Consider the following 21,938-nt stretch of genomic DNA (forward strand, 5'->3'; position numbering starts at 1 on the left):
TGAAGTACGAGTTGGGAGTTGGCTCCAACAAACCTAGGAATGACCACTGTATGGAAGGTTCCTTCTGGGTTTCCTCAATATCCCACCAGCAGTTTATGAGGGCATTTAATTGATGAATAAAGAAGTATAAAAAAGATCGAGATTGATGTACCATGGCATGAACTTCTTGGAGCATAGTATCAGCTTTTATTTCTGGGATTAGTTTGATAATGTCTCCTAAGTGGATTTAACCAAAATCCTTCCTTCCATAACAAAACTATAAACCGATTCTGAACAACAAACATCCATTTTTACCAAGCTGTCCAGTTAGTTGGGATATGACTGTATCTGAAAGGAGGAACATTTGAACAAGCTTTTAATTACGATGACATTAATCGAGGATGTGGAGGACCTTCTCTCAGAGTCAACCACTTCAGGATGGAGCATCACATCCCAAAAAGAAAGAAGCAACACTGTTTTCTTCACCATCTGTCTATTTATTACCTCCGCCACCAAAGGTGGATGGAGGTTATGTTTTCACGTCTGTCTATCTTATCTGTCTGTCCGTTTGTTTGTGAACAAAATATCACAGTTGTGGACGGATTTGGACGAAATTTGGCAGAGAGGTAGTGTATGTGACGAGGACGAAATGATTAGATTTTGGTGAAGATCCGGATTCGGATCCAGTACTAGAATTTATTAAGTGATTCTTCGCCATTGGGAGATAGGGCCAAAAACGATACATAGCAGGATATCTCAAAAAGTTGTGGACGGATTTGGACGACACTTGGTGGACTGGTTGGGTGTCTGACAAGGACGTTTCGAACCTATTTTGATGAAGATCTGAATATGGATTCGCACATGAGATTTATTTAATTTCTTAGTGATTCTTCACGATTGAGTGATATGGCCAAAATTTTTATACACAGCAGGATATCTCAAAAAGTTTGTGGATGGATGATTTTGCTTCAATGTGATTTTGTATTTTGATTTTCTGGTCTACTCTCGGATACAAAATGTAAACTGTTCACCTGGCGGAGGTATGCTCTCTACTGAGTGTCGTTCTAGTTACCCTCGCCAGAGGAGAGGGTATTGCATTTGAGTCAGTTTGTTTGTGTGTTTGTTTGTTTGTCCGCACAGAATAAATGTGATTTTTCTCTGCAACCGTTGGTCCGATTGACAGGAAATTTTCACCATAGGTGCAACTCCACCTGTATAATTTTTTTAATGATAATTATGATGTCGTAGGTCACGTGGTTTGGCCGCCATCTTGGAAAAACTGAAAAAATTTGCACCTCTATATCTCCAAAAGTGCTGAATAGAAAAAATTGAGACATGGCTCATTGTAAAGAACTCTCCATAGGCAATAAAATATGTTAATGATGATGTCATCGGTGCCTCCATTATGGTCATAATTCGACAAGTACAAAACTTAATCCGATTAAGATGAAATTTCTTGAGCATAATCTAGGAATAAATTAGTTTAGAAAAAAATATATTGATGTCATTGGTCACGTGGTTCGGCCGCCATATTTGTTAACACAAAAGCCTTAAAAACCACTGAAAATACATCCTGGTGAGGGTTTGCAATCTCTGATTGCTCTTTTTCTTGTTTCATCTGTTTTTAAATTGTTGGTTTGTGCACAGTTGCTGCCCTCAGGTTATTTTTATCTTGATCTAGCCTTTGTGTTTGTACCCCAGTTCACTGTGAGTTGGTATTGTATTACTGTTTGTACTGTTGTAAAAGCATGGTCTATTTTATTATGTCTTGCAGTTTGCTAGGATTATAACTTGATAATGCTGACATGTTTAGAGGATGAATGAGTGCATTTTTCAATTTCTCAAATTAGTTTAAATTGTTAACCTACTTATTTCCGAAGCTGCGTGTGAAGGCAAATGTATATCTTTTTCTACATACTCTCAATATAAATCTTGTATAGTTTTGAAATGGTGTCAAAATCCAAACTGTGTTCACCAAAAAAAAATTGTCCACTTGTTGGTTGTTCTTGTTTCGTATGCAGCATGTGGCTGCTGGTTTGCATCATTTCTTCATCTCGACATTCACGGGATTTGCCTCGACATTTGTGGATTTTTGCGAATCGGGAACCAATCCCCACTTTTTCGATTGAAACAATGCCCTGCTGTTCGTGGTTTTGTAGTTTGCAGCACATTCCAGGCGAATAGCGGGGTGTGTGTGGTGTGTGTCGCGTGACTGTACGTTAATACGGTAACGCTGTGTTATACATACCTGTACCACGTTTGACATAGGTCTCTTCTGCCATTCTCAAGTTATCACAAGCGGACAGCCAGACGGGCAACCCGAAAACATAATGCCTCCGGCCACTTCATCGGCAGAGGCATAAAAATTTGTACTTTCATAAGTTGCATTTCCATTATCTTGATAGTGATTGGGTAATTTTGAGTTTGTGCTTCATGTGCATGCTGAGATGATATTTTTGTTTTACCCCACCCATCGTGTGCCCACCAAAGGTAATTTTACCATTCCATCTAACGGTGCCATCGTTTTGTCATTCCACCAGTCGTTAAGGCAGTTGATCATTGGATGCATTCATTCCTTTTGATTCATTCATCTGTGAACATAAAAATGCCTGCCTGACAAGTGATTGGCCCTCTGGTATAATACTGCTGCGGTTTTAGGAAATGGCTAAGACACAATGGCAGCCACCATACAGGTCCCTTACAATAGTTATTTAATAGCAGAAGATTATCGTAGTTTCTTCCCCTTATACGGGGGTTGACTCAGCCTATCGTCCTTCCGAGGTCGGCAAATTGAGTACCAGATTGCTGGGATGAACGTGCCGGTGTGCCCCAGTCTAGAATAGGTACACTGTATCTCTGCGTGTCGTAAGTGATGACGAAAGGGTTGGCGTCAGGAAGGGCATTCGGCCATAAAAACATTGCCTCAAAAAGGGAACCATGATGATTGTCATGGGGCCCGCAAGGCTAACCCTCGTTCCAGCAGGAAAAATGGCCTTAAAAAGCGGAAAAAAATTTCTTCCCCTTGTACGGATATGGCATGTCATTATGCGTTGGAGAATGGGTAGAGGCCATCCACTCGTTAGGGATAATTCACCGGACAGTGTATACAGACAGGCTTGACAGCGGGTGCAGCAGGTGCTCTAATTTACTTATCGCGCCATTTGCATGTCACGCCGTCGTCCGAGAAATGAGTGCAGCCCTATGTCCCACAGGCGACAAAGGGCATAATGGTAAAAGCCCGTACAAACGGCATTGGGACAAAGACTCGTTGAGGTAAATACAGTCCATACGAGCTTCATTGATGCACTGTACGCACGCTAATATAAACATCGCACCTTTTCTTTATTCCCGAGTATCATTTCCTTTTTACAACCCATAAATACAACCTTAAATTCATACACTTTTTATTTACACTTGGTTTTATTTTCATGACGCAAGACGTCGATTCCACACCTGGTTGGTTGGCTCACTCAAAAGCAACGGCCTTTGCTGCAGGTACTAATTGGCCATTAGCGACCTGTCCAGACGCTTCATTCATCCTGAAAGCCATCAGCAGGCAGCGGGATCTGCTCCGTGCTTGTAGTGTAGATGGCGGGCGTCCGGCCCAGTAGTGATTGAGGAGAGAACCGTTCGGTGCGCCGGCCGGAAGGACCGAATGACTGCATCCGGCTATGAAGGGCTAATGGGGCGGGGCAGCCGACCAATCGGAGCCTAGAATTCGCCGACTGGCTTTCTAGAAGGCTGCTGACGAGGAGCAACAGGCCACCAATCAGGGCCTGAGGAATTTTCTTGAACCTTCTAGAGGACTAGTGGGGGCGGGGCAATGCGACGGCCCACCAATCAGAAGGCCGAAGAACCTTCTTAAGTGGCCCCCACCCTTGCCATGGCCTTGCTAAAAGGCCCCGGGCTCTCTTGCTCTCTCTCACCCTGACTGCCTGATCGCCTGCCTGCTTGTTCGCCTGCATGCCTGATTGCTGTGTGGTGCTCATATTGGTGACTGCCGTTGCCTGCCCATGCTCGTGTTGGTGACTGCCGTTGCCTGCCCGTGCTCATGTTGGTGCCTGCCCTTTGCCTGCTTGTCTCTTGTGTTGGTGGCTCGGGCTGGGAGCCTTGCGATGGAGGAGCGCTGACTAAATTTGGGGCCAAAACACATGCACTACATGGCTACACCCTTACACCCCACCAGTATTCATCCCATTCACTCCCCCTCCCTTAGTGATGGGTTACGGAACCACGACTGGTTCCGTCCGGTAAACGGGAGGCCGTGCTCCCCACACGGCCTTCACTCCCGTCGTTCGTTTTCCCCCTCCATGAATGTCTGATGTGGCGCCCTCTCTTGTTTAATCATAGTTATCATCCTAAGGCACAGGTTAAGTTAAGTTTCTGCTGCTCATCCATTTTTGCTTTGCTATTTTTAAGTTCCGCTGTACGCTATCAGCGACTGTTGGTAAATATTGATTCACCTTTCCCCATTGAAGCCTTTGCATGCCCCATCCCTCTCCTCTGAACATTAATGCCCTCAAGTCCCTCCCCACATTCCGCATGATCCATGTGCTTGTAAATACCAGTAAATAAATTATTTGTTGAAGTTTTCCTTTTCAACTGTTTGCGTTTGCGAAGGCGGGAGGTTCTTCCCCGCATAATCGGCTCATTAATTGGCCCGGTGGGTATCAAGTGGTAGCTCAGCCGCCCAAATTGCAATCCAAGGACAAGATTGATACACTGCCAGAAGGTACGTTCCCCGATTGGACAAGTCACGTGATGCAGGTAAACGGTGCCATATTGGTAGGACCTTGATATCGTGCGACCGACCAATTGGCATTTGTAGTTGCTTAGCAACTTGCCGAAGTACGAACGTATTCGTGCACGGCAGCCTGAGATCTGGTAAGTTCAGGAGGGAACGGAGGCAAACCTCTTCGTAGTAGCCCCGAAACCCGTGGCCGTAACAATACTGTACATTGTTTTATCAAAGAACTGTTCTGATTCACTCAGGTTTGTACTGTGTGGTTTCTTTGCTGAATAATTAATTATTGGTGGATGAAATATCCAGTACTCTGAAATGTGGGGTAATGTTAGATGTAAAATGTATTAGTTTTGTACACATTCTGTTGATATATACACAAAGAATTAAGTTAAGCACCCCCCCCGTTTTTTTACAACCTCGCACATTACAAGTTTGTTGTCGTCAAAACAGTGTAATATACCCATGATATTGCTATATTTTCTGGAGAAGTGATATTATGGTCACATAAAAACATAACAATCATGCCGTTTTCAATATTTTATTCTGAATAATTTAAGGTGAATTTTTTTGGGAATTTTAGGCATATTTGCACCTCAATTTAAGTATGGAGCTATAGGTCCATCACGGACAGTGTGGATGACGTTTATGTTTTCTAACGTACAGTCATTGTTCTGAGAAGATCTCTAGCGATCTTTGCGTCAATAACGTGTGTAGGACCCACGTGATCGGATCACTGACTCAACCCTACGTCTCATAGACCCTGTAAGCCGTCGTATGCGTTGCTGTGGCAGGTTGTTCCATTCCCGATGTAATGCACGTTCCAATTCATCCAGATTGGCTATTGGAGGGACCATCTTCGCAATTTGTCGTCCCAACATGTCCCAAACGTGCTCGAGGGGGTTCAACCTGCCACAGCAACGCATACGACGGCTTACAGGGTCTATGAGACGTAGGGCTGAGTCAGTGATCCGATCACGTGGGTCCTACACACGTTATTGACGCAAAGATCGCTAGAGGTCTTCTCAGAACAATGACTGTACGTTAGAAAACATAAACGTCATCCACACTGTCCGTGATGGACCTATAGCTCCATACTTAAATTGAGGTGAAAATATGCCTAAAATTCCCAAAAAATTTCACCTTAAATTATTCAGAATAAAATATTGAAAACGGCATGATTGTTATGTTTTTATGTGACCATAATATCACTTCTCCAGAAAATATAGCAATATCATGGGTATATTACACTGTTTTGACGACGACAAACTTGTAATGTGCGAGGTTGTAAAAAAACGGGGGGGGTGCTTAACTTAATTCTTTGTGTATATATATAATCCTGAAATTTGTTGCTGTCTACACTTGTTTTGTTGAACAGGAAAAGGAGGATGAAGACGCTGAGGCAGATGGCATCAGCATCAGCATCACTATGGAAGAACTATTCATGCCAGATTTCTTTAAGGAGGTTTGTTACTGATTAATGTTCAGTGCTTGGTTCTCAGTAGATACTGTGATGGTTATTGAACTGTACCCCAGGTGAACACACATCCTGACATGTGGGAGTAGTCCCCGAGTCAGTTATGTCATTGGTATATGTGCCCAGATAGGCTCCCACCCGTTGTCTAAGGGAAGTGGTGGATATGCGTTGTGTGAGCTATAGTAGGTCTTCTTCTTCCTCCTCCTCTATATCCCTCTTCTTCCTTTATTTCTCCTTTAAATCATCTTTTATTTATGGCTCACATACAGCGGTTGCCATTACATGCACCACAGTACAAATTCGGTTCTCTTTTTCAAATTACCATTTTACATTATTCACGTTTATATCAGGTACAACCCGCTATTCGTAAATTCCTTTTGTTTTTGTTTTTTGTCAACACTCGAATGTATGGAGACAAAAGTTCTGAAGGTGAATATCGGAAAGACGAAGGTGATGGCAAGTGGTAAAGCATGTGGTGAGGTGGAAAGAACTGGGAAGTGGCCGTGTGCTGTGTGCAGGAGGGGTGTCGGAGTGAACTCCATTCAATGTACAATGTGCGCTGAGTGGGTTCATCAAAAATGTAGTGATCTGAGAGGGTCATTAACCAGTGTGGCAGCTACATTCAAATGTAAGGTGTGCACAGAGGGAGCTGCAGATGGAGGAAATGTTGAGTTGGATCTTGGAGACAGCGTGAAGCTGGAAGGTGTGAAAACATTTTGCTACCTCGGAGACATGCTGAATGGAGAAGGTGGATCAGACTCGGCAACGGTTGCTCGAGTGAGATGTGCATGGAAGAAGTTTCGGGAACTGAGTGGCGTGCTGACGAGGAGGGGAGTGTCGTTGAAGCTGAAGGGAAAGGTGTATGCTGCATGTGTGAGAAGTGTTATGATTTATGGGAGCGAGACATGGGTAGTAAACGTAGAGCAGCAACGAAGGCTGGAAAGGGTGGAAATGCGAATGGTTTGGTGGATGTGCGGAGTATCGTTGAGAGAGAGGAAGACAAATGATGAATTGCGAAAGATGATGGGAATAAAGCCTGTGATTGATGCTGTGAAGAGGAACAGGTTGAGATGGTTTGGTCATGTGTTGAGGAAGGATGAAAGTGACTGGTTGAGAAGAGTGATGGAAATGAATGTAGAAGGAATTGGAGGACGGGGAAGACCGAAAAAGACTAGGCTGAAGGTGGTGGAAGAAGAAATTCCGAGCAAGGGGGTTAACAAGGAGAGATGCAGAAAATAGGGCAATATGGAGAAGATTGTCATGGGGACCCCCGCAAGGCTAACCCCCGCTCTAGCAGGGAAAATGGCCTTAAAATGCATGTTGTTGTTGTTGTTGTATCAACACTCTCATACAACACACACGCACGCACACACACACCTTGTAAGCCACTGCATCACAGGCAACTGCAATTCAGATGAAGGAAGGAATAACGTTCCTGCTTTTTTGAGCGCGCTGGGCGGGAAAGACCACCGGGCAGGAAAACCTTTTAAAGGAGGAGTAGATGCTACTCAGAGTCGGGCTCAAGCTCGGGGATGATTGACAGCAGAAGAAGGCATGTACTGGTGAGCACACCCATGAGAACGTGCTGTGGCGTGTCAAAGGGAAAGTCACGATCGCAAAATTACCCACTTTATAAATCGCAAAACGACATTTTTAGGATGTCAAGGGCTAGATTAGCATGGTCTGAGCATTTGGGTTCCCCTTTAAGTCAACTTCAGAAATAGCTGATTTTATACCCTCCACTCCTACAGGAGACCATCAGCTGTTCCATTATTCAGTGGCATGATAGTTGCTAACCTGGTCATTGGTTTTCCATTACGTAAGTATGGCAGGCTGAGTCAACCCACCTGGTGTTAACAGCACGACACAGGCTCAAACTCAAGATCTTAAGCCAGCCACCTTGACCGTGAAGTAAAAACCAGGCTTGAGGCCTAGTTATGACCCGATATTGTTAACAGCCATTTCCCAGTTCAATATCACTAACACTACAGTAAGAGTAATAACCAGCCCAAAGACTCAGTCAGGACCAGAGTCCTCTGTTGCCAAGGCTAATAAATTGTTGCTGTGTCAGGTACTTGTTTGATCAATAAATAGTTATAATGAGTCCCCAACTGGAAGTATTGAAGGTCACCACACCACCCTGTCGTGTGTGTGTGTGTGTGTGTGTGTGTGTGTGTGTGTGTGTGTGTGTGTGTGTGTGTGTGTGTGTGTGTGTGTGTGTGTGTGTGTGTGTGTGTGTGTGTGTGTGTGTGTGTGTGTGTGTGTGCGTGCGTGCGTGCGTGCGTACTACATTTATTATTTTTAGAAAAAAAAAAACTTGGAGTGAAGTCTCTAATTCCTTACTACGTGAGGAAAAATACATACCTGCAGCCATTTGTCCATTTTACTGCCAAATGTCGTCGAAGTGATGAAATGAAATTCGTGTATCGGGAGTCGTAGTACTCTGTGGTTGTTCATTAAACGTCTAGATCAGTCATTGGCACAGCCGAGGGCCCCGCAAGTAACAAGGCATGATCAAAAAGACAGTCATTCACTAAGCTTTGTCACGGGTGGTGTTCAGAATTGGAAATCTATCTTGACGGGACAAAACACGAGGCTCTGTCTGCGTTTAACTTCGTTCACTTGCAAAAGTTAGCATGTCAGTCTTGTATAATTAACACCAAGGAGAGAGGTCCAGGTAGGGTTCTTCTTTATCATCCCTCCCGGAGGGAGCAGCTTTGGTCTCGTGTTATATAATTAACATCACGATATGACCCAAATACGTTCAGAAATGGTCATCGGCACGTTAGTTAAACTGTGATTCTGTAACTAAAATGTTATTTGGTTGATGTATTGCATGCTGGCGAAGCACGACTCGTCGTCCTCCCTAAATGTATCTTCCTCTTTATGGCAGGTTGAAAATGTGAACGCAACTTTTGAGAAAATGGAAGAAAATCTCAAACTCATGCGTGAAAAGCATTCCGATATCCTTACAACTCCACAAGCAGATAATGGTGAGTGTTTGCAGACGGGCATCGGGTACCCAGCCAGCACCATCAGTCGGTCATCGGGTACCCAGCCAGCACCATCAGTCGGTCATCGGGTACCCAGCCAGCACCATCAGTCGGTCATAAGCGACAAGATTACTCCATCTTGAAAAGCATCTAACCAAATACCAGTGTATACATCTTGAGTGCTTGGCCTAAAGCCAGCCACAAGTACCCGATTACAAATACTGACATAATGGTTTATTCGCACACTGTACCTGGCACCTGGCAATCGGCTCATAGCACCCAGCTGTTGACAACCCATACACAATACCTGTCATGTTATTTGCATAATAAATGTTTATAAATTCCATCATTCTTTTCTTTTTTGTAACCTAGACAGGAAGGCGGAGCTTGATCAGCTGATGGACGATGTCAAAAAAGATGCTACATTTGTACGGACTGTGCTGAAGGGTATGTCATTTCATTCGGATATATGGACACTTAGGATTATACTTACACAGGAGTTGTGCTTTGGTGTAACTGAAATAAAAACTCCTTTTTGAATAATATTGCACGTATCGAGGTTAGGGGCTTTAGGAGACAATGGGAATAAGGTTTGGATGTGATTGCAGGGTCGGGAAGAGGTGCGTGAAGAAAAACTATAAACAAAAGTGATTCTCTTAATTTTATGTACCAGTACCCCCATTCCCCATGGGAGTGGCAGCAAGGGTCATGCCTCTCTGGGGTATATTGATTACAGTAGATCTAGGGTTGGGGTGTGTAGGGTTTGTAGATCTAGGGTTTTTTTTTTTGTTTGTTTTTTTGTTTTTTTAGGGTTGGGGCTCAAGGACGTTGGGAGGGTGTGTGTTTATTTACCAAGGTTCTTATAGACCGCTCGACGAGTCGATTAATCATTCGAGCAAGCACTCCATTCAAAAGCGTTTATAAGAACGGCTGGCTTGGCGAATGCTAGCTATAGCTGCATGGTAAATGAACACACCCTGGGTTTCCTCCCTTTCAGTTTAGTGTTAAACAGCAGTGGCGACTGTTTCAAAAGGTAATCATACGTGTTTGTGGTTTAAATGTTTGTTTGTTTTTACTTCCGGTAAGGGTTTTCCACGAAACGCCATGATGATCTATTTATACCCATTATCACAGCGTTTGTCCAAGGAGGAAAACCACTTGGGGAGTGGGAATATTATTAGTATCGATATTGTTTTGTAATAACGTATTATGCTGTTATCTTTCGTGTTATTAGTTTTGTTATTGGAAGCGGCCTTGTAAAAACGCCACGATAAGCTATCTTAATACGGATGTACACCTGAGCGCGGAGTTCATCCAAGGTGCAAATCCCCCCTTGGGGAGGGAAGTTAAATCACTACAACCTCCGTCGTGTGACCCTTAGGCCCCTGTCAAGTTTGTTTGCGGTTGGACAAGGAACGACCAAATGTATCGTGGTCAAACTCCCCCCCCCCCCCCCCCCCCCAGTCAAACAGACACCAAATTGCGTATTTTTGTATGATTCGCTGTTTTTGGAACTGCAGAACAATTTGTAACAGAAACACATCGACAGATTACAATTTCAAGAGATTAATATGGGAGGAATGTTGAGAGCCGTGGTTTAATCTGCTTGAACTTGGCAGGAGACTCGTAAAGCGATTTATGTTTACGTGTTTCTTTAAATTGTGATGTTTGTTTGGCTGCCGCCCTCCTTCCTCTACATTTTCGAAGCACAGGAACCTAACCCCCTTATTCCTCAAGGAAATTGGTTTTGAATATCGTCGAATTTACCAGGGACGTAACCCCCATCATTATCCCTTCCACTTGATAGATTATCCCTTCCTAATGATTTTAGCTTCCATTTTGGAATGTAAATGTGTTGGGAATTTTCTTGAGGAAAGTTTCATTTGGGAGCAGGTTCAGGAAAGTAGGTTAATGTTTAATTTTTTTGTGTGTATTGCTATTCCATTCCGTTTATGGATTAACGGTTTTGGGGGACATGCGCTGACCTTGTGTTGAGTGATATTTACAAGCATGATTGCATGGTTACCTGGTGTTTGCTTTTCAGCCATGGACAAAAGGATCTCACATGACGAACAATCAGGAGAAAATGTGTCAAAGCAAAGAATCGAAAAAGTCCAGGTAACTAACTACGATGCCAAGCTATGACACCACAACAATTGCCTTGGATATTGTTACTGTAATGGCTTGAGGAGTACCGACCGTAAAGGTGGAGTAGTTTGTAATTGTTATTTCATAGAACATGTTCAGCATGTAGTAAGTGTATACCTGTATACCAGGCAGAGTCAGGTTGTTTGAGTAAAGATCCCTTTGTCTTCCCTCCAAAATGTTTGTTTCTAAGCTTCATTTCCCCACCTTTGTTCTAACCTGTCATGTGTTTTCCTTCAATGCAAATGAGTTGGCACAGGTTCCACATGCCCTCTACGAGTAAGGTAGGCTTTGAGATCATTTTATGGGCAGAGACTCTTCTGCCTATCAGTGGGATACAAAACGTAAACTGTTCAGCCTGGCGGGGGTATGCGCTCTACCGAGTGCCGTTCTAGTTATATTTTGACTTTTGTTTGATTAACATAACATCCGCCATTTTGTCTTCCAGTACACGACACTTTCTCAGAAGTTCATGGACATCATGTCTAATTACAACACAATGCAGTGCGAGTACCGTGAGCGATGCAAACAGCGCATCCAACGGCAGTTGGAAATTGGTACGGGAGTCAACAATATCAAAACTGGTCTATTTTAGAGTTCCAGTTTGAGTCTGTCATGTATGTAAGGTTTATAGTTTCTTGTGGAGGGTAACTTAATGGCCATGTATTACATATACACTGAGTGAGATGAGGGTTGGGAGGGGTGTTATATGGTATGTTTTATCTGGTGCATACATGTACTGAGTGGGGTGACCTGAAACTTTATGCCATATTTGCATCCATATTATATGGGACTCCTACCTGTTAAAGGTAATGTGTCAAAGCAAAGACTGAATTGGTCGTATTCCTCCCACGGACCATTGCGACTCGTTGTGGGTCGCAATAATGAGGTTTATTTAATTTTTTAAGTGATTCTTCACCATTGAGTGATATGGCCAACCAGGCGGAGGTTTGCTCTCTACTGAGTGCCGTTCTAATTTATTTATGTATTTGTACATTTGTCCATTTTTAGTGCCATATTTCGAATTGCCTGCATTTCTAAAACGACCATGATGGGGGACACTGCACTTTAAATGTGGCATTTCCCTGTTGGTATTTGGAACAACTGTGGAGTGAATGAAGTCAAAGCCTTGTCAAATACACATAGTTTGCTTAGATAGACTGTCTTTTGATGGCGGGCACATCTATGTGTAATCCACATGTTGAGAGCCTACTGCTAGCAGTTTTTTTGTTTGTTTGTTTTTTTTTGCTTCAATATTGAAAGCTCCAGTCACGGACAATATAGTCCTCATTGAGGCCAGGCCTTAATAAAATAACTCCATTGTTAAATGTGAGGAAAGATAAATAAAAGAGAGAATGTAAAAGTGAGGAGTAAAAATGACTAAGAAAAGTGTCCGATAAGTCTTTGATGTTTGTTTGTAAGAAAGAGAGATTGAAGCTCGGCCGGTAGTGATTGAGTGTCACAGAAAGTAAGACCAGCAATGCTGACACGAAGAGTGCAAGATGGTTCCAGGCACCACTTTAATGCTCCTAAATCCGAACAATAGTACTACCCTGAACAGTTGCTGTCTACAACCTACTACCTAAAAACCAGAACAGCTAGATGGGTGTTTTTTTAGGAGACACTGTCTCCTTACTGGATGGCCGTTGGCTCCCGAAGGGAACAACAAACAGCACTGTAGTTGACACAATGTGACGCAGCACAGGTAGCACTTGTCAAATACCAAGTATATACTTGTCTGTACCAAGACACGATACCACAGCAACACACTTCCAGCAGCTTTTGCCAAAATGGGATTAAGGAACTATTTCTAATTATGGATGTAACAGCAATTACTAGTGGACTTGTAACTAAACTGACGTCCAATTTTGATTGAATCGAATGACTGTCGGTTGTTATTAGTTACTAGACCCAGGAGTTCTGCATCCTGGAGCATATCAGGAGGGATTGTGTATGTGGTATTAAAGATGGGATGTGAAACCTACCGTTTCGTCCATTGCCAAGCACCGAATTAAAGTATCAACACCCATTCATTTGTGGCGATGCATCAGGTGGTGGATTAAACTAGAAAAGGACTATCCATGATGGATATACCGTCACCAGGAAAACCGAAAGATTTTCCTAAAAATATAGCTTTGATTGCCGGCATTTACTATCTTGTATCTTGATATTTTTGGTGGTGATAGTGATTGTAAAACTAGTGTGCTGATTGTTGCTTCTTTTATTTTTCAGCTGGTAAATCAAGAACGGATGAAGAGATGGAAAATATGTTGGAATCCAACACGTCGTCGGTCTTCACAGACGGGGTAAAGGGAAGGTGTGCATTGTGGGTGAATGGGACAGAGAGCCCGTGCAACACGGACAAACGGGGGGAGTAGGAGGATGAAAAGATGATTGGTTGAATGTGGAATACATTTGAACATGTTTGGTGACCAATTAAATAATAAACCTACGAAAGGTTCTCCTGAAAATTTATCGACCCTCAGTCGGGACAGGAAGTTAAAACTTGGCAAGGGTGTTGTAACTTGGCAAAGGTAACTCAACAACTCTTCGTGAAAGATGATCACCTTCTCTATGGTCTCTGTCTCTGTCTCTCGGTCTCTCTCTCTCTCTTCCCCACTAGTAATTATAAGAAAGAACCAGGTGGTTTAAGGGACACTGCGGTTGTGATCCTGGACCATCTTTGATGCTGGATAGTGGAATGCATTTGTTCGTCTCACCTTGGTTTGTCCTCACACACCTGATGTAATGTTTTATAGATTCAGGTGAACAGTGGTGAGATCCGTCAAGCATTGTCCGAGATCGAGGCACGGCACACTGACATAATCCGCCTCGAGAGCAGCATCCGTGAGCTGCATGACATGTTTTTGGATATGGCTTCACTCGTACAAAGCCAGGTATCCATGCATTAGTACTGTACCTTGGCACCAATTTTTTTCTTTTTTTTCTTTAGCAGTGCCTTCAATACCTGACCCTTAGCTTGCTGCCTAGAACCACTTCCTTTCACAGTTCTCTGAATAGCACGTCTTTTGGCACGTGCTGCCTGACACCGTGACCCATTGTGCCTCACCACCATTTCCTCGGTTCCTGTTTGGGTGCAGGGTGATATGGTGAACAATATCGAGCGATCGGTACTCTGTTCTGTCGATTATGTTGAACAAGCCAAGCAGGAGACAAAGCACGCTGTCCGTATGCAGAGCAAGGCCAGAAAGGTTGGTTCCTTTCAACCACTCACCACATGATGACATTCGATTGATCTTGCACGAAGGTGCAATAGTAGCCTTTTACCATTTATTTCCAATTTTGGGTATTTTAGCAATCATGATATTCATACAAGGAAGATTTTACATATTTTGGTGGTTGCCAAGTAGCACATATTGAATTCCATGAGGAAGTACATTAATTTATCATGTTAACTTTCCTTCAAGTTATCTATTTGCGAGCTTATTCATGATCCTTGGACACCCTTTCAAATGGTAATGTCGTAGGACGGTGAATTTTTCTAAAATATACACATCACTAAGAACATACAGCAAATGTGTACACTGAACTCTCCTTGTTTGTCACACAAACACTCATCTTTTGCTCAAGAGCAGCCTTCTATTTTTAAGCTGTGAAGCCACTTCAATATTTGGCTATGTCCTTCCTTTCATTCATAAAAAATGAAGAAGAACCTTTCTAACTACCATGTTTAATTCTAAAGGATTATAAAGGGTAATTCTTATGGGTTTCATTTGTTTCTTGGCTTTGCCTATTTAATATTTCAACGAGATGGTATTAATAGAATACTTACCCTGCTCAGTCAACTTGGTGCAAGCCAACAGTTCTGTTTTTGAACGTTTAAAAAATTTGATCCAATATGACTGCCAGACCACGTGAGCGATTACATCATAAAACTAGAACGGCATTCAGTCGAGAGCAAACCTCTGCCTGGTTGGCCATGTCACTCAATGGTGAAGAATTGCTTTAAAAAAAAAATACTAGCTGGATCCGGATCCGGATCTACACCAAAATTGAATCAATTCTTGTCACACACACAACCTGTCCAATAAGTTTCATCCAAATCCATCCATAACTTTTTGAGATATCCTGCTATATATCGTTTTTGGCCCTATCTCCCAATGGTGAAGAATCACTTAAATTCTCGTAGCCGAATCAGGATCTTCACCAAAGTGTAATCATTTCATCCTTGTCAGATATGCTACATCTCTGCCAAATTTTGTCCGAATCCGTCCACAACTTTTTGAGACATCTTGTTGACAAACAAACAGACGGGGGTGAAAACATAACCTCCATCCACCTTTGGTGGCGGAGGTAATTACATTCTCTAATGTAATTGTTGCGTAGGTTTCGGAGATATAGAGGTGTAACGTTTTTCGATTTTTCCAAGATGGCGCCTATACCACGTGAACTAGGACGTCACAATCGTCATTATTAAAATATTCTACAGGAGGATGTGCTCCTATGGTCAAAATTTCATGCCACCAACAATTGCAGAGAAAAAAAAATTCATACTGATCGAGTGAAGCATTATACTTGTCGAATTATGACGTCATAATGAAGGCACCTATGACATCAACATATCTTATTCCCCATGGGGAGTACTTGACAATGAGCCATGTTTAAATTTTTTCCATGGAGCTGTTTGAGGAATATTGAGGTGTAACGTTTTTCCAAGATGGCGTCCGTGCCACGTGACCTATGACGTCATAATTATGAATAAAAAAAATTCTACGGGTGGAGGCACCCCCATGGTAATATTTCGTGGCAATCAGACTAACGGTTGCCGAGAAAGTTAATTTTAAAAATGCAGACACGTACGCCGCACGTACGTAACCGAATGCCTAACCCTGCTTTTCACTTCGCGAGCGCAGGGAAAAATGCCCAACTGAAACGCTTCCTTTGGACACGGGTGCAATTTATATAAATATATATACATATATATATTTTTTTTTTTCCCCCAGCATTTCTGTGAATGGTAACATTTGGCGGATACTCGCATATCCGGAATTCCCATAGCCAAACAGTTTTGAGGAGCACTTAGTTTCATACTCGCTACAGCGGGCACGTGCGGTGCGCCTGTGATTGCCCACCATCTCCCACTGCCCATTGGCCGGCTAAGTCATCCAACCCGTCATCCGAGATTGTTCACTTCCCTCACCCTCATTCTGCAATTCTCTGTTTGAAGTGATTGTGCATGCTTTATTGCAATCATTTTACCTCATTACTACCAAGTTTTATTCATTACTAGCAAAGGTACCTGGTGCTGCTGGAAACACAGGGTCCATCCTCCCACTCCTTCCCCTCCCTCTGGACTCCCAGCCTCCCCCTGCCCCCAGGCCATCCTGCCGTAGTGCTTGTCCCATTGCTTTATTAATTCTAATCCTCCAATTTATTTTGCCTTCCTAACTCCTGGGAATGGCCCCACATAAAAGTCAATTACACTGCTTGTGGATTGTGTCTTACAAACCGGTTGATGAGGAACGGCTGGCTTTTTTGGCATTTTCAGAGCAGCGAGGCTTTATATATGCCACGCAGCCAGATATGCCAGCGGTGGCCGAAGAAGCCTTAATGTAATCCATCATATATGGATTTCCAGTCCTTTTAAAATCTCAGAACTTCAATTATATTCTTTAGTCTGTGAGAGGCCATCATAGAAAATTGCATCACAGGAAGCATTAAATCGCCCCAAACTCTTAATTTGAAAACGAAAGCACCGACAAAAGCCTATGCCCTCACCCCACCCTCTGCTAGTAACTGGTTCAGCTGGAAGCCCCATTCTTTGTGTAGAAGAGAATACACCGATCAGGTCGGTTCGCCAAAGCGCTTTGATTGTATTCCACACATTCCCTTGTACAATTTGCTTGCGTTACAGTATTTATTGCAGGATGATTGCATACGTGCATACCAAAGTGGGGTAAGTGAGACATCCGGCGCATTTTGTGGAAGTAGCATGCAAGTGGATAACTTTGCAAAATGTGTTATGAACTCCACCCGGTCGTGAGACCAAGTCTTGATATATGTGGCAGAATGAAAAACTAGTCACGCTCGTGAAGATGCACCGGCATAATAATGGATGGAATGTTCATTGAGGTATGCTAACTGCCATGGGCAGCAAGGTGGTGACGTTTTGGGCGTTAACCTTTCGTTGCAGCAAATCAAATGTCTCGTTCCATCAGTGGTTACTAGTCCCCTACTGATTTCACCGAAGAGGACTTTTAGTTTTGCTCTCCATCTGTCTTGTTCACCCAACCTGTGGTTTTTCAGACTTTTCCCCACATACCCTATAACATATTCAACTGAAACTTGGTACATGGCTTTATTAGAATAAGTTACAGAACAAGTTTGAGTTTCAGGAAGTTTCATCAATTATTCAGTTTTGCCCTTTTTGGACAAAGAAAAATATCACATTGGTAGGGGACATGTATTGCAAAGCAATTCTCGTTCTTGTTTTGGAGGTTAGCTTTTCGTTGATCACCTCGGTCAATCAATGGCCTGTTTATTCCAGCCATTTTATTATTGACCAATACACACTACCAGTCAAAAGTTTTAGAGCACCTCAATTTTTCCAGTTTTTATTGAAATTTACCCAGTTTAATGTTCAGTGAATAACCTGAAATGGTACAAAAGTAAGCAGTAAACTGCTCGAGGTAAAAAAAAAAAAGAAAAAAAAAAGAAGTTTAGGTTAGCAAAAACGGGAAAATAATGCAATTGCAGAGTTATATTGTTAAAAAAATGCCTTCTTCAGGGAACAAGTAATGGGTTAACAACTTACAGCTGTTCTGCAGCAATGTAAGTAAATTAAGCCTTGAAAGTTGATGCAAACAATTCCTACAGGTGTCCCAACCTCTGCTGATTACTTGATTACAAACCCCCTGTCTGTATAAAAGCAGTATTGGAACAGACTGTTATTACACCCTCTGAAGCATTATTTGGACAATATTGCACTGCAGGAAGTAGTATATTGGAAACTGGAGGAAACTCTGACAGGAAGAGGTCTGGCAGACCCAAAGCCACAACAGAATCAGAAGACAAGTTTCTGAGTCAACAGCTTCAAGCACAGCTTAACACTGGTCGAAGTAAGCAAGTCTCAGTTTCAACTGTGAAGAGAAGACTTCGAGCTGCAGGTTTGACAGGTCGAGTGGCAGTAAGAAAGCCATTGCTAAGATGGCAAAATAAGAAAAAGAGGCTTGCCTGGGTCATGAAGCACCGCCAGTGGACTACTGAAGACTGGAAGGTCTTATGGACTGATGAATCAAAATTTGAAATCTTTGGTTCAACATGCAGGGTTTTTGTACGCCGTCGAGTAGGCGAAAGGATGGTTCCTCATTGTGTGACACCAACTCTCAAACATGGAGGAGGAAGCGTGATGGTCTGGGGCTCTTTTGCTGGATCCAGAGTCGGCGACTTGCACAGAGTGACTGGCACCCTGAACCAAAAGGGCTACCACAGCATTTTGCAGTGCCATGCAATACCAGCGCCATTCATCCTACAGCAAGATAATGACCCTAAACACACCTCCAGGCTGTGTCAAAACTACATTCGAGGAAAAGAACAAGATGGTAGGCTTCAAATCATGGAATGGCCAGCACAGTCTCCAGACTTAAACCCAATCGAGCTGGTTTGGGATGAACTGGACAGAAGGGTGAAAGCAAAGCAACCTACAAGTGCAACACATTTGTGGGAACTTCTGCAAGTGTTGGGAAGAACTTCCCGAACAATATTTTATTTCCTTTGTAGAAAGAATGCCACGAGTGTGTTCGGCGGTTATATCTGCACAAAGGTGGCTACTTTGCCGAGTCAAACATTTAAATTAAATTTTGTTAAACAAAATGATTCTATGATTTCTTTTTTTATCTCCAATTGTTTATTTGTTCTATGCTTAATTTCAGAGTACATTGGGACATCAAACTGCATAAATTTCAATAAAAACTGGAAAAATTGAGGTGTTCTAAAACTTTTGACCAGTAGTGTACATTATTGCTGTAACTATAGACCAGGTTAAAAAAAAGTATATTTTCCACATACACACTTTTATTCATTTATTTAACAAATTACAATTTTTGGCCTACATCACCTCATTCCTCACATGGTGATGGTCATATAAACATTTTGTTTTGAATTACAATATATAGCTGTTCGGGGTGCCATTCAACTTCGAGGGAATATTTTGAATTGACAACTAAAATGGGTTTCTGAATTTAAAATAAATTTTTTAGTCATTGAGATGGCCACGGAAGAACAACAGAGGTATGCACACGTGCCTTTGAGCCTGGCTTCAAATCTCAGTGCAGCTATAAACTGCCATTCTGGTGTTTTATGTGCAGGGTGCTTTATGTGCATCAACATGTGTGCCGTATATGGGGCGGATGTGAATCTGCACGTCCCATCTGCTAGCAATAGCTGGTGGACATTAAATGATCCCACAGTGTCTTTTACGAAGAGGAGGCGAGTTATCGCCGGCACCCTGGATAAACTTTTGTAACTGAGCCGTTCATGTGAATGTCAATAATCCTGACCATCCGGTTCGTGAAAGACCTGGGCCAAAATTGTTCCCCGACGAGATCCCACTCGGTGAGTAATTAGGACTGTTGAGATGGAGACGGTGAGTTATTTTATGAATTTTAAAAGCCCAAACCTTGCACAGTTGAGTAAACCCATTATATTTGGCTCTTCAATCATGTGGCTGAGTTTTTATTTTTTTACCTCCTACCGACACTTTCCTCCTTTTCCATCCTTTCCCTTTTGCAGAAAATAATTTTGATCGGAGTGGGTGTAACGCTTATTCTCATCCTCATCGTCGTTCTGGCCGTAACACTAAGCTAACCCTAGGTGGTTCTAGATCAGAGAACAAGATGGTTTACCAACTCTGTCATCTTCCAAAGCCAGCAAGTGGTTCAAACATCGTTATCCAAGATGCTTCGACAAGCAGAACGACTCACGTGTTGACCAAGAGAAGGACTTGAAGTTCAAACTTTTTCTTCTTCTTGTGACCAGAACACTGTTTTACTCGTGTAAAGCTATATTTGTCTCAAATTCTTTAAACATTCTGTGCGTCGTTTTAAAAAGGGCTGTAAAAAAACACGCTGTTTCACCTGTGCCTCTGACTCAAACTGTGAAGCTAATTGCTTTGGTTCAGGCTGCCTTTAAAAAAAAATCAAACCGTAATGTCGTATTGCACAAACGGGACCATTGTATTGTACTCCTACTATTTCAATTTATTCATGTAACATCTAATTTGCTCAACATTCCACAATAAAAATATAGAATAGAGCCACCATTTAAAAATAATTTCCAGATATTATCCACCATAATTTTTCTTTTCCAGATTACATCAACTTTAAAAAAAATTATTTTTACATTACATCATCCACCAGAATACATCTACCATAAAAAAATTTCCAGATTACATCGTCCACTTTTAAATAAAAATTTTTTAATTACATCTTCCAGATTACATCCACCATAAAAAAAATTCCCATTGTTTTTTGCATCATCCCCGTCCTCGAACCCCCATAGATTCTTTAACTTTTAGACATTTTTCCTCCAAGATTTAAGTCCTGTTCGGATGATGCTTCGACTTCGTACAATTGATGCAACACTAACCAGTGATTGTAAAAGTTTCAAAACAAACATGGACTCGTTTTGAAAACCTATTTTCTCATGTACATGTACATGAACACTAATCGCAGCACCCGTAACCTGCTACTCTGATTCTGTTCTCTTGCTTGTATTGCACCTCAATTTAATGACTATCTGCCAATGGTACCTTGTCTGTGGAACAATCTAAAAATGTTTTTTTTGTTTATAATGCTGTTTTTCTGTTGCAGTAATGTCATTGTAACAAATGTATTTAAATGAAGTAAATTTTTGGTTTTTATTTGTATAAAGTGTAATAAAGGTTTTGAACTTGTTTTTTTTGTTTGTTTGTTTTTGGGTTTTTTTGGCTTGGTTGAGATCGTTTTTTTTTGTTTTTTTTGCTTAATCACTGGGCAATAGGTTTTGCTGACTCGAGCAGTGCTGATTGATGAAGCAGTGTGATGACCTCATACTACAGTTACAAAAAATGGGAACAGTCCCTTCTCCATGGATCTGGATGACCAAAGGAAATAATTTAAACATGAGAATCTTGCAATGAACTGCTGACAAAACAACCATTTTGGTTCGAAGGGGTTTTCAGGAGTGATTGTGATATCGGGTGTCACGTTGCATCCCATTCTAACACTTGAAGCAGCCGTACGTAAGCCTTTTGGTGTTGATACACAGGGTTGTGTGATGTGGTGCAATAAAGTTATCTTGGTGGAAGATTACCAGTGGCTTCTGTGCGATTGGGTGAGATCACCAACTACGGGCTCATGACAAATCAAATTACCAAGAGTTATGGGATGCAATATACAAGAAATGGCAGATTCCCCAAGTATCAGCTATGGGCAGCAGATTTTAATGGGGTTCACACCTATGATTTGGGGTACTAATTGGTCATACAGGACAGCGAAGTGGTCTCAAGGGTTGTTTAACCATTGACAAGTGCCATACTTTTTTTATAGAACCGAATAGTAAATCTGCTTTCCCTTTGTTGGTTATTTGGGACTTATTTTCAGGT

General features: G+C 42.2%; 1 protein-coding gene across 1 annotated transcript in view; it reads left to right on the plus strand.

Moving 5' to 3' along the window:
* LOC137432394 (syntaxin-1A) overlaps positions 1 to 21,249 on the plus strand; it is a 68,483-nt gene extending 47,234 nt beyond the window's left edge. Inside the window, exons 2-10 of the mRNA XM_068124289.2 lie at positions 6,099 to 6,185; positions 9,091 to 9,190; positions 9,563 to 9,637; positions 11,235 to 11,308; positions 11,784 to 11,892; positions 13,568 to 13,641; positions 14,095 to 14,232; positions 14,437 to 14,547; positions 20,087 to 21,249. Of these exons, the coding sequence (XP_067980390.2) occupies positions 6,099 to 6,185; positions 9,091 to 9,190; positions 9,563 to 9,637; positions 11,235 to 11,308; positions 11,784 to 11,892; positions 13,568 to 13,641; positions 14,095 to 14,232; positions 14,437 to 14,547; positions 20,087 to 20,161 (843 nt within the window). The 3' untranslated portion in view covers positions 20,162 to 21,249. The remainder of the gene's footprint in view (positions 1 to 6,098; positions 6,186 to 9,090; positions 9,191 to 9,562; positions 9,638 to 11,234; positions 11,309 to 11,783; positions 11,893 to 13,567; positions 13,642 to 14,094; positions 14,233 to 14,436; positions 14,548 to 20,086) is intronic.
* Positions 21,250 to 21,938: the final 689 nt, after the last annotated feature.

This window comes from Myxine glutinosa, chromosome 8 (assembly GCF_964187855.1).
Source record: "Myxine glutinosa chromosome 8, kmMyxGlut1.1, whole genome shotgun sequence".
NCBI lineage: Eukaryota > Metazoa > Chordata > Myxini > Myxiniformes > Myxinidae > Myxine > Myxine glutinosa.